The 12,762-nt window shown below is 45.6% G+C and overlaps 1 protein-coding gene across 4 annotated transcripts in view; it reads right to left on the reverse strand.

Moving 5' to 3' along the window:
• Positions 1 to 12,762, reverse strand: part of SLCO5A1 (solute carrier organic anion transporter family member 5A1) — a 128,864-nt gene that overhangs the window by 7,245 nt on the left and 108,857 nt on the right. For all 4 annotated transcript variants that reach the window (XR_007772618.1, XR_007772616.1, XR_007772617.1 and 1 more), the window contains exon 9: positions 2,130 to 2,194. Coding sequence is in view for 1 of the 4 variants with exons in the window: in XM_050940725.1 (XP_050796682.1) it covers positions 2,130 to 2,194 (65 nt within the window). In the remaining 3 variants the exon portion in view is untranslated. The remainder of the gene's footprint in view (positions 1 to 2,129; positions 2,195 to 12,762) is intronic.

Raw genomic sequence — 12,762 nt, forward strand, 5'->3', positions numbered from 1 at the left:
CTTTGAGGAGAGAATCTCTTCCATGGAAATGGGCTTCCATTTCACCAGGCTGCTACCAGTGCAGTTGGCCCAGTTTAAGTGCTCATTCTTTGTCCTAGAAACTTGACTCACATTTTATAACAGGTCGTAACAATCCTCTTCAAACAAAATTGCCCCATTAGTGATTAGATAGAATGAACCTGCCTTCTCCTCTCATTCTTCATTATAAATAACCATTACTGGCACTATTCACGTTTTTTGCAGTATCTGTACACCTAAAGTGCTTGGATAGGCAAGATCTAACTACTTCAGAAGCTTGATAGGAATATCTTTGTGTAAATAATAACCTAACAAGCTTTCTTTCGGCTTTGAAGAAGACTAATTAGGAATTGGTCATTAAAATACAAACATGTCTTGTCTTAGAAAGCGGAGAACTGGTTTCTGGGAGGGTAATTAGCATCTGAAGAAAACAAAAATACCAGTTTAAATAAAAAATCTCATGACAAATTCCATTTAGGAAAAATATTAAAATCTGGACTGGGTCTATAGGGTGAGCTGCATTGTTTGATATTCATAGACAGCCATTTGGTGTGGACAAGCACATGAAATCAGAGGCTTGCACTGCTGAGGTGGCCAATTAGGGTTGCCAATCCTCCAGGAATTGTGAGTATGTCATGTGATAAAATCTCCAGGCATACATCCAACCAAAATTGGCAACCCTATGGCCAATGCAGAAAATGGGCTTCTGGATATGCAGTAAATAGAAGTGTTCAGGAATGCTTTTGACACGTTTTTTCACTGGGAAATGCTGATTCATCAAAACTAAAACATCTTGTGTTAAGGGTCTCACTTTCAATAAATTTCCCATTTCACAAACATTTTGAAATTGTCAATACATTGTGGCTTGATAAACAAAAATTTTCATTTTTCAGTTTGAAATGACTTTTTATTTGAAATGTAAATTAATCTATCAGAAATAAAATGTGAATAAAAGTCAAAATCTACACACAACATTTTCATTCACCTGATCCAAATTTTGGGGGAGATTTTTGGTTTGTGAAAATGTACAAGATTTTAACAGTTTGACCTAATTCAGGATGGTAAAGCATTCAAAACCTCTAAAAGTCTTGTGGGATGGGAAAACTATTTTCTACTCAGCTCTAGGGGTACATACGGAGCCTTCATGTGTAAAGAGTACAACAGACAAATAAGGAATATGGAACTGGTGCAGCAGTAACCAATTTTAATGTCTCTCTTGCCTGAAAAGTTTTGAATAATGTACTGCAAAGGAAGCAGCAGCACAGGGAGCAGAAAATGAAGCCATTCCCCCTGGGTCCCAGTGAGAATTCTCCAAGAGCTGATACTGGAAATTGTTTGGTAGAACAGGCCTAAAAATGTTATTTTCTTTGGTAGGGGAAGAGGAGGGATTCAAAATAAACAAAAAGCTTTGCTTTCCCTCCGTCCCACCCCCATTTGCCATATATGCAATTTTTCCAGTTTTTCAATGACAAATAATTTTTTAAAAAATGTTTACCATTCAAAAATTAACTGACTTTTCTGTGAACATTTTTGCATAGAAAAAAAGGCTATTTTTCATATAAAAAAATTTGGTGGAAAAGTTTCAACCAGCTGCACTATTTAGCTAATAAAATTAACTAGGAAAGGCTAGTAAAAAAGTAACACAAAGAAAAGGCTGCTGAACAAAACGAGCTGTTGAAATTCCCATGAAAATTCCCAATTAAAAATATATCCACTATAATCTGTTGCAGACTAAAACTGCTACTTTAGTGAAGTGTTGAAGGGACGGGAGCATAAAACTGCTGGTAGAAAACTACTACTAAAGAATGGTGCAAAATCCAGGTGCTTATTTTCTGTCAATGTAGGTGTCTTTGTCTCCATGGTGCTGGTGAGTCACTACCGGACAATGTGGTTTGTATAAACTAATGTGGTGTAAAAAAAAGAGTAACAAAACATGAACATCAAATAACCTCTCAGTTGCTAAGTTCAATGGTGATTTTAGGCTCATACTGCTATTCACTGGTGGAATTTCACTTCTTTATAGAATATTTATTTATGGAGAATTTTGTGAGAATTTTGCAAATGATGTTGTTCAGGGAGCTGTCAGTGCTTACATTTACTATAGGACTTACCAAGAGTTCGTAATAAAACAAATTGCATTCCGAGTGCAAAAGGCCGCTCACCATCTTCCACAGACCTAGCAGGGAAAGAAAATATCTTCTGAAGACACAGTCTCAACAAATAATCTTTTTAGAATGTTTCGGCTATACTGTCCTGGTCTTCTCCAGCTGTAATAAACATCAACTAAAATTTCTTCAGTTTATTTGGTATTAAGGATAAAACCTATTGATTGTAACAAAGAGCCAAACTATGCTGTTCTTAGCCAGGAAAAAAAATCTCATAAACTTGAATGGAAGTCTTTGAGTAAGAATAGAATAAGGACTGCAGAATTTAACCCATAGCTGTTAGAAAGGTCCTCAGCACAATTATACAGTAGCTCAAGACTACTGGTAATACTTCCCAGACAATCTAATCAACGTTTCTCAGTGAGTGCATATCTAAGCAAGGTCAGGAAACATACCAGTAGAAGCATACAAAAGATTGACCAAGCCCCTAATCCAACACCACTGAAGTCAATGGGACCTTTTCCATTGGCTTCAGGATCAGATCTTTAAACTATTAGAATACAATGTATCTGTGGCACCGCTTATACATAATTACAGTAAACCACAGAATTTCCCTCTAGACTGTTTGTCCTAATTTATAGTATTTCAAAATATTTAATTAGCCAAGTCTTCACATAGTCCGACAGGCAAACTAACAGCCCAGTGTAGCCATGTTTACTATATATTTTGCAAGAATGCATGCGCGCACACATACGCTCACTCTTTCTCTCAAAAGAACACTACGTTTTTAAAGACAAGCTCCAAATACGTACGAAATGCCAGAATTAAGGTACCCTGTGTAATCTTAATTGGGCTCTCTTGTGCATATGCATTATGACACAGTCTTTAATTACATAACTCTTTTACCATCCCATGCCAGGGACAGTTTTAAAAGTGGAGTTTTGTTAAACTTAGTATCTAAAAATGAACATGCACAACTAACATGAGTCCCACCGCCACTGAGTCCTTTCAGCACACCCTAAACTCAGCTGCCGCCACCAGAACTGTCCCCTTTGACTGCCTGAGCAGCTTGTCAATCCTCAGATGGACAAAGCACAGGGAAATCTAACCCTGACATGCTCCTATGAGTGCTACAGTCACATACTCTTTTTATTCCACAGGACCCCAGCAATCATCATTGCACAGGATCTGTCATGAGAGCTGTGCAATGTGCTCCTTTCTCCTTGTTAGTCAGTATGTGCCTCCCTCCCACCCCCTCAACCAATGCCTTATTTACTGCACGCTATTCAAACCCTGCTCTGAAAACCAAAGTGTTCATTTCCTCATGACATTTTCTATGGTGTTCAACGCAATGAGATGAGCCGCTATTAACTCCATTTTACAAATGGGGAGCCAATCCATCAATATCTAAAGGTGAAAAGTAGCCACTATTTTTGAGACCAAGATTCCTAGGGCCTGATTTCTCAGAGTACTTATGTCATGTCATATATTCAAAGCAGAGCTTCCACTGAGTTCAGCTGCAGATCTGAGTGCTCAGCATTTCTGCAGATCAGACCCCCGAGTCTCAAATCAGGGATCAAAAAAATGCAGAACACATGGGGGGAGGGATAGCTCAGTGGTTTGAGCATTGGCCTGCTAAACCCAGGGTTGTGAGTTCAATCCTTGAGGGGGCCATTTAGGGATCTGGGGATTGGTTCTGCTTTGAGCAGGGGGTTGGACTAGATGATCTCTTGAGGTTCCCTTCCAACCCTAATATTCTATGATTACAATTAGGCCTTGATTAACTAATGGCACTGAGGTGTTGTAATGCAGCGCATTGCAACACCTGATGCTTAGGCAGCTGACCACTCAGTGCTCTTCAGAACCCTGAGTTTAGCACTCAAACTACCTATACAGTCCACAGGAAGCGAGTGAGAGAGATCAAGAATGGTATTGACAAAAGCCACTCCACCAAGTGGGGAGCTGGCTAACCTAGCCAACAAGAGCTACCAAGCAAATGGGTCCTGAGCCCTGCCCTTCAAATGGATTTAAGTGCCTAACTCCAGGCTGGAAGGAGGCACCTATGCAGGGGCAGCAGAGCCTTCCCAAAAGTAGAGGGTCAGGGGCTCCCTCTGTGGCCATGCCCCAGCCCTACCTCTTGCCCCCCCCAAAGGCCCCACCCCTGGCCAAGCTGGACAGGGAATGAGGGCCCCTCCAACTGCGGGTGGGTGTGGGGGAGGGTTCCCGACCCATATCCTCACCGCACCCAGGGCAGGTGGAAGAGCAGTTCCTCCCGCAGCTGCCCATGCAGCTCTTACCCTTGACCCAGCTCCATCCAGCCGACAGGGCTTTGGAGCTGCAGCCTGGCCATGGTAAGAGCCACCTGGGTAGCTGTGGGGAGCTGTAGACCCTCCACCTGCCCTGGGCCAGAGCCTTGGCGGGCAGGGAGAGGGGCCTGGGCTACCCACAGCTTTCAGCCTGGCCAGGGGAGGTGGGACCTTGGGGGAAAGGGGAGGGGGGCAGGGGTCCTGGCAAAAAGTGGAGGCGGCATCCTCTGTAATAACTTTTATCCTAGTGGTTAAGGCACTTTACTGGAATCTGGACGCCCCAGGTTCTATTCCTCTCTCAACTTGATGAGGTGAAACGCTTTGAACAGCCATCGCCCACCTCTCCCGTGTGTGCCCGGCCCAGGGGACTACAGAGTCATGTGCTCATTAATTATGCACCTCAGAACAGTATCAACAGGAGACACTGAGAGAGCACCCCATCAGACTATCCCACAGCCCATGGGTGATGGCACGTGCAAGGTGGAAGACCCTGTTCAAATCCCTTTGTGTAATCAGGCACAAAGGAGACCTGAACAGGGGCGGGGGGGGGAGGGTACACTAGCAATTGGCTGACTGTTGTAAGGGAGGCCAGTGCCCCCTGCAACAAATTGCATGGAGTTAGCTGTGCTCAGAGCACACCTAATGGATTTGATCCTGCAGGCAAGATAGTGCAGGGAGGGGGCATGCCTAGTTTGAGAGTCCTGCTGGGTCTTAGGCATGGCACTGGCATCCTGGGGCCTGCCTGAGGGAGCCCTACACATGCCCAGTGGCAGAAACTTAGGTCCTAGAGAACTTTTAAAGTGAAAATATAAACACTTAAGGAATTTAGTTGCTTCCGGAATTGGGCAGCAGCTGAGCAGGGATTTTGTGACTGTCAGTGGTGCCTAAATCCACAGTGGGAGTTAGGTGCCTAAGTTCCTTTGTGAATCTGTCCTTTGGGCGGGGGGGGGGGAACACCTCTGAAAACTTTGGCACATATGACTTCAGTGTTGCCAATTCTAGTAAGTTGTTAATGTGTGTCAAGTTTTTGGCTGGAGCCAGTCTAGTGATGACAGAAGCTGCTCCAGCCCTTTAGTGACTCTGAGTCTGCTGCTTGGCTGCCCACCCCACTTAGCCACTTTCAAGGTCAGAATAGGCAGAGCTCGCTCTCCAATGCCCCCACAGCAACTTCTTCTCATAGGAGAGGCGTGTGGAGCTGAAGAGTACAGCAGCTCTGGGTGGCTTCGCACCTATGAGCAACAGGGACAGGATCACGCATCTTTGCCTTCTCTCTCCCTGCAACACCCAGCCTGGGAAGGGGCAAAAGGGGATGACAAGCCCTGCAACAGCCTCCCAGCATGGATGGAGGTGAGGGGACCCCACTGCAGCCCACCACCACTCCCAGCCCTGGGAGAGGAGGGTGAAGGACCCCAGGAGAAGCAGATGGGAGGGAAGGGTATACTGAAGGGGGGGCAGGTTGGGGGCTACGGGCATGAACTTATGGGTTGTGGGTGGCTTGATGGGAGCAGAACACATTACTGGGCAGATGTGCATTGTCTTAGCTCCTGCAGCAGGAGCCAAAATCACCTTACCCAATAAACTCGGGAGAATGGGCAACATTAGTTGTCATACACACACTGGTGCTGGGCAGGTGAGGGCAAAAACCATACGAAAGATAAAAAACACAGGATAATCGTTCTTTTAAAAAAAACTCTGAGGAGGTCCAACACATCAGTTTTGATCTGTTGGGGGCCATGGTTCTGACTTTGATCCCTTAGCTCAGCAATACTAGCATCACCTAGGAACACAGTGGCAGAGAGACACTCCCATTTCCAAGGACGCATTCAATTGCCTTAACCATCCTTTCCCTTCCTGCAATCTCCTGGCTCATTCACTTCCCTATGCACCAGCCCAGCCCCTCTTCCAGAATCTTTTAGTGACTTCTGGCTGCATCTCTGTAAACCTCCTGATCACTCGAGAAGGAAGAAGCTGGACTAGACAGGGGGGCAAAGGATGCTCTGCAATAGTGGAACCCAGTTCCAGTCCATGTACACTCATACCTCCAGGCAGAGTGTACTCAAGCCTGTGGCAGAAGTAGTATGTGATCATATAATTAAAGTCTGTGTTGCAACATACATGCATGGGTGCTGTATTAAGCTTATACAGACAATTTTAATTCTGGCATTTCCTAATTTTTAAGTATTTAACTTTGCAACTTAATAATGTTCTTTTAACATGTTGTGCATGTGAGAGAGAGAGAGAGAGAGGGGGCATATGTTGTCCTAGGTTTTTAAAAAGCAAGCTGAAAATACAGAAATTCCATCACGTGGCACCATACTGCTGCCCATGTCTCTTATCAGGAGAGTTGCAACTGCTAAATCCACCACATAGACTCTGCCACTTGAGTTGTCTTCCCATGTGGCCCAGCACAAGAGGGGGCTAGGACACATTGCCGGTGGGTTTCACAGCTATTTGCTGATAGCAGAGGAATGATGTGACTCAAGAATCCTGGGTTCCATTCCTGGCTCTGGTGGGAAATGGGATTTAGTGGGCACAGACTCTTGTGCCCAATCCCCCAAGCTTGACCTTTACTCTCCTGTCCCAATCCTGTCTCTGCCCCATCCCAGTTCCTTATCCTAGATCCATTCTTCTCACCTAGCCACTCCCAGTCTCCACCTCCTGCTTCTCATCCAAGTTCCAGTCTCCTTGCCCAGCAAGTCATAGCCTCACCCTTCCAAACAAACAGTCCCAGTCTTTCCCCATGTCCTGCTCCCATGCTCCTTTTCCAGCCATTCCCTGTCCCAAAACCACTCCCCAAGGTGCTTGGCCCCAGTGTCCCTACCCAGCCATCCCCAACTCACCCTCAGCATGCTTGCCCAGCTATTCCCAGTCCCCACCACACCCCCAGCTCCTTATTCTTAGTTTCCTTGCCCAATCAGCCCCCATTTCCCTCATCTCTCAATCTGTGTATCTCCCCCCAGCCTCCAGTCACTGTCCACACACACATCTATGTTCCCCAGTTGGCTCAGAATTACAGCCTCTTTGCCCATCCAGTTGCAATTCTTCCCCCAGCTGTGGCTCCTCATCAGGTCTCCCTTCCCCTCCCCACATCTTTCCCATGCATTCCCAGTCCCTGTCTACTTACCCAGCCAGTCGCAGTCGCTTCTCCAACTCCTCCTTCAATCTCAGTTTCCACCTCTACCCACTGATTGCCACTCTCCCCTCCATTCCCGCCCCAGCTCCCAATCCTAGTCTCCTTACCCAGACAGCCCATCTTTCTCCTCTACCTCCTACCAGTCCAAGTCTCGGCTCCCCACAACTACCAGTCTCAGTTTCCCTCTCTGCTCCGTCCCCATCAGCATCTAGTCTCAGTCTCCCCTCCCAGGCCTCCTTGTCTCAGTCTACTCTCCCCATCCAACCCTCCTGTTCCAACTCTTGTTGCCTCTGCATTTGAGTCAAACAGCTTCTTTCTTCATGCTGTATGAGTACAAGGGAGTGGAGGGGATTGTCACTGACAGCATAGCAGAGACAGGATCCCTTCTCTCAGTTCCAATGACCAGCCCACCTTGGCCCAGAGGAACCATGAGCAGTCTTGATACGGAAAGTCTGGCTTTGTCTCATAGGCCTGGGCTGAGGGAGCACTTTCAGTCAGTCTGTGGGGATGGTATACTAAGTCCAGTCACATATAACTGTAAGGGGATGGAGCATGCTCAGTGAGGACAGAGTAATGGTAACAGTGGGGTAATCTTAATGATGGGTAATGCTACCAGACCTCCCTATACTGACTCAATAGGGTAACAGATCAGGGGTTCTCAAGTTACTGAGTAGTCTTGCCAGCATCTTGGTAAACTGTGCCTCTATTTAAGTCCATGTAGAAGAGCTATAGTCACAATAGGGGTGGGGAAAACTGGTTTGAGTGAAATAAAAAAGCTCCAAACTTCATCTTCGTTCTCTGACACTATAGTAACGTTCTGATGTCTCAAAAAGATTGCTTTAACTGTGAGAACCACAAGAAAATAATGCAAGTGAGTCCATTCTACCATTAGTTCTGGTCCAACTAGACATCTGACAAGCTTCTAAAATCTGAAGACCCAAAAAGCTTGTACAGTTAGGAAAGTAAACTTTTGGGTGCTTAACAGAGGGCCTTATCAATAAGAAGCCTGAGATTAAACTGTAAATATGAGAGACTTAATTTAGGCTCTAGTTTCTAATATTTCATGTTTGGAATGAGAGAAGAAGAGGAATATGGTCATAGGGAAGCTTCCTTCTATTTTCCCACGTTGACGATGTCTCATGGAAGCCGACATGCACGTGTGTAAATGTAGCTGGAGTGTAACTTTGAACAGTTTGTAAATACTTACCAGAATAATTTTAATTTCAGTCACTAGGAGAAACACATACTGATAATATAGCACCATACCTGACACTGCATTAACCCTCACCGTGTTGTCATAAACAGACAGCTAAGGGTTAATATTCTTTTACCTGTAAAGGGGTAACACCAGTAACCTGAAACACCTGACCAGAGGACCAATCAGGAAACAAGACTTTTTCAAATCTGGGTGGAGGGAAGTTTGTGTGTGAGTTCTTGGTTCTTTGTCTTGTGTCTGACCCTCTTGGCTCTGAGAGTGATCGTTCTGTCTCCTGGCTTTCTAATCTCTGTTTCCAAGTTGTAAGTACAAGAATAGTAAGACAATAATAGGTTTATATCGTTTTCTTTTGTATTTACCTGTGTGTAGTTGCTGGAATGTTTAAATTGTATTCTTTTTTGGATAAGGCTGTTTATTCATTTTTTTCTTTTAAGCAAATGACCCTGTATTTGTCACCTTAATACAGAGAGACCATTTTTATGTATTTTTCTTTCTTTTATAAAGCTTTCTTTTTAAGACCTGTTGGAGTTTTTCTTTAGTGGGGACTCCAGGAAATTGAGTCTGCAGCTATCATACCCTTAGTCCCAGATTTGGACCTTAGCGTCCAAAATATGGGGGTTAGCATGAAAACCTCCAAGCTTAGTTACCAGCTTGGACCTGGTACTTGCTGCCACCACCCAAAAAATTAGAGTGTTTTGGGGCACTCTGGTCCCTCTGAAAAACCTTCCCTGGGGACCCCAAGACCCAAATCCCTTGAGTCTCACAACAAAGGGAAATAATCCTTTTTCCCTTCCCCCCTCCAGGTGCTCCTGGAGAGATATACAGACACAAGCTCTGTGAAACTACACAGAGTGACTTCCCCTCTCTGTTCTCAATCCTGGAAACAAAAAGTACTTTCCTATTCCCCCAGAGGGAATGCAAAATCAGGCTAGCAAATCCAACACACACAGATCTCCCCCCCTGATTTCTTCCTCCCACCAATTCCCTGGTGAGTACAGACTCAATTTCCCTGAAGTAAAGAAAAACTCCAACAGGTCTTAAAAGAAAGCTTTATATAAAAAGAAAGAAAAATACATACAAATGGTCTCTCTGTATTAAGATGATACAATACAGGGTCAATTGCTTAAAAGAATATTGAATAAACAGCCTTATTCAAAAGAATACAAATCAAAGCACTCCAGCACTTATATTCATGCAAATATCAAAGAAAAGAAACCATATAACTTACTAGCTGATCTCTTTGTCCTTACACTTAGAAACAGAAGACTAGAAAGTAGAAACTACTTCTCCAAAGCTCAGAGAAAGCAGGCAGGCAGAAAACAAAGACTTAGACACAAACTTCCCTCCACCCAAAGTTGAAAAAATCCGGTTTCCTGATTGGTCCTCTGGTCAGGTGCTTCAGGTGAAAGAGACATTAACCCTTAGCTATCTGTTTATGACACGCCCCCCAAATTGCAGACAGTGGGGAAGCTCACTGGCGGCGATTTCCTTCTAGAACTTGAAAATAAACAGATTAATACAACACATGCACCGTTACATATACCCCCAAGTATATAACTAACAGACTTCTACATTTTAAGAACACTTTTTAACTACTGAATTCTGGGAAACTCTCACGGGAGAGTGCATCAGCTACTTTGTTAGAAGCTCCTGTGATGTGCTGAATTTCAAAATCAAAATCTTGGAGAGCTAAACTCCAACGAAGAAGTTTCTTGTTGTTCCCCTTGGCAGTATGAAGCCACTTTAGTGCAGCATGGTCAGTTTGTAGTTGGAACCGCCGTCCCCAAACATATGGGCGTAGCTTTTCCAGGGCGTACACAATGGCATAGCATTCCTTTTCACTGACTGACCAGTGACTTTCCCTCTCAGACAGTTTCTTGCTGAGAAACACGACAGGATGGAAGTTGTGATCTGTTGCTTCCTGCATGAGCACTGCTCCTATACCACGCTCAGATGCATCCATGGTTACTAGGAATGGCTTGTCAAAGTTCGGGGCCCTGAGCACAGGGTCAGACATGAGCGTTGCCTTAAGTTGGGTAAAGGCCTTTTGACACTCATCAGTCCACTTAACGGCATTTGGCTGGGTCTTTTTGGTCAGGTCGGTCAATGGGGCAGCGATTTGGCTGTAGTGTGGTACAAATCGCCTGTAGTATCCGGCCAAGCCTAAGAAGGATTGGACCTGCTTCTTGGACCGTGGGACAGGCCAATTTTGGATAGCATCCACCTTGGCCTGTAGGGGGTTTATGGTTCCTCGACCCACCTGGTGCCCCAGGTAAGTCACTCTGTTTTGGCCTATTTGACACTTTTTGGCCTTAACAGTTAGTCCGGCCTGCCTGATGCGCTCAAAGACCTTTTCCAGGTGTAGTAGGTGTTCGGGCCAGGAGTCTGAAAAAATGGCCACATCATCGAGGTAGGCAACTGCAAATTCTCCCAGTCCAGCTAGTAGACCATCTACCAGCCTCTGGAAGGTGGCGGGTGCATTTCGAAGGCCGAAAGGAAGGACATTGAATTCATACACCCCCGCATGGGTGACGAATGCTGACCTCTCCTTGGCAGGTTCATCTAGCGGTACTTGCCAGTACCCCTTGGTTAAGTCTATTGTACAGATGAACTGGGCACGTCCCAACTTTTCCAATAGCTCATCGGTACGTGGCATTGGATAGTTGTCCGGACGAGTTACAGCATTTAGCTTACGGTAGTCCACGCAAAAGCGTATTTCCCCATCTGGTTTGGGTACCAGAACCACTGGAGATGCCCATGCACTGGTAGATGGGTGGATTATACCCATCTGTAGCATGTTCTGGATCTCCCGTTCTATAGCAGCTTGGGCATGAGGAGACACCCGGTAGGGTGGGGTTCTGATTGGGTGAGCATTACCTGTATCAATGGAGTGGTATGCCCGTTCAGTCCGTCCTGGGGTGGCTGAGAACAATGGGGCGAAGCTAGTGCACAGCTCCTTGATTTGTTGCCGCTGCAGACGTTCCAGGGTGGTTGAGAGGTTCACCTCTTCCACGCCACCGTCTTTTTTCCCGTCGTAGTAGACACCGTCAGGCCACTCAGCCTCATCTCCCTGGACTGTAAACTGACAAACCTGTAAGTCTCTGGAATAGAAAGGCTTGAGAGAATTAACATGGTACACTTTAGGCTTTAGTGAGGAATTGGGAAATGCTATGAGGTAGTTTACAGCTCCCAGGCGCTCTTGGACCGTGAATGGCCCTTCCCATGATGCTTCCATCTTATGGGCCTGTTGCGCCTTCAAGACCATAACCTGGTCTCCTACCTTGAAGGAACGTTCTCTGGCATGTCTGTCATACCAGGCCTTTTGCTCTTCCTGAGCATCCTTTAGGTTCTCTCTAGCACGGGCTAAAGAGTGACGGAGGGTGCTTTGTAGGTTGCTTACAAAGTCCAGAATGTTAGTTCCTGGAGAAGGCGTAAACCCCTCCCATTGCTGCTTCACCAACTGTAATGGCCCCTTAACCTCGTGACCATACACAAGTTCAAATGGTGAAAACCCTAAACTGGGATGTGGTACAGCCCTGTAGGCAAACAGCAACTGCTGCAACACTAGGTCCCAATTATTGGAGAATTCGTTGATGAATTTTCGTATCATGGCCCCCAAAGTTCCATTGAACCTTTCCACCAGGCCATTGGTTTGATGGTGGTACGGGGTGGCAACCAAGTGATTCACCCCATGAGTTTCCCACAGTTTTTTCCATGGTCCCTGCCAAGAAATTAGACCCTGAATCGGTAAGGATGTCAGAGGGCCAACCTACCCTGGCAAAGATGTCTGTTAGGGCCAGGCACACAGTGTTAGCCCGGGTGTTGCCTAGAGCTACTGCTTCCGGCCATCGGGTAGCAAAGTCCACTAAAGTCAGTACGTACTGCTTTCCTCTGGGCGTCTTTTTTGGGAAAGGGCCCAGAATATCCACAGCTACTCGCTGAAATGGGACCTCAATTATGGGGAGTGGCTGGAGAGGGGCCTTG

This window comes from Gopherus flavomarginatus, chromosome 2 (genome assembly GCF_025201925.1).
Source record: "Gopherus flavomarginatus isolate rGopFla2 chromosome 2, rGopFla2.mat.asm, whole genome shotgun sequence".
NCBI lineage: Eukaryota > Metazoa > Chordata > Testudines > Testudinidae > Gopherus > Gopherus flavomarginatus.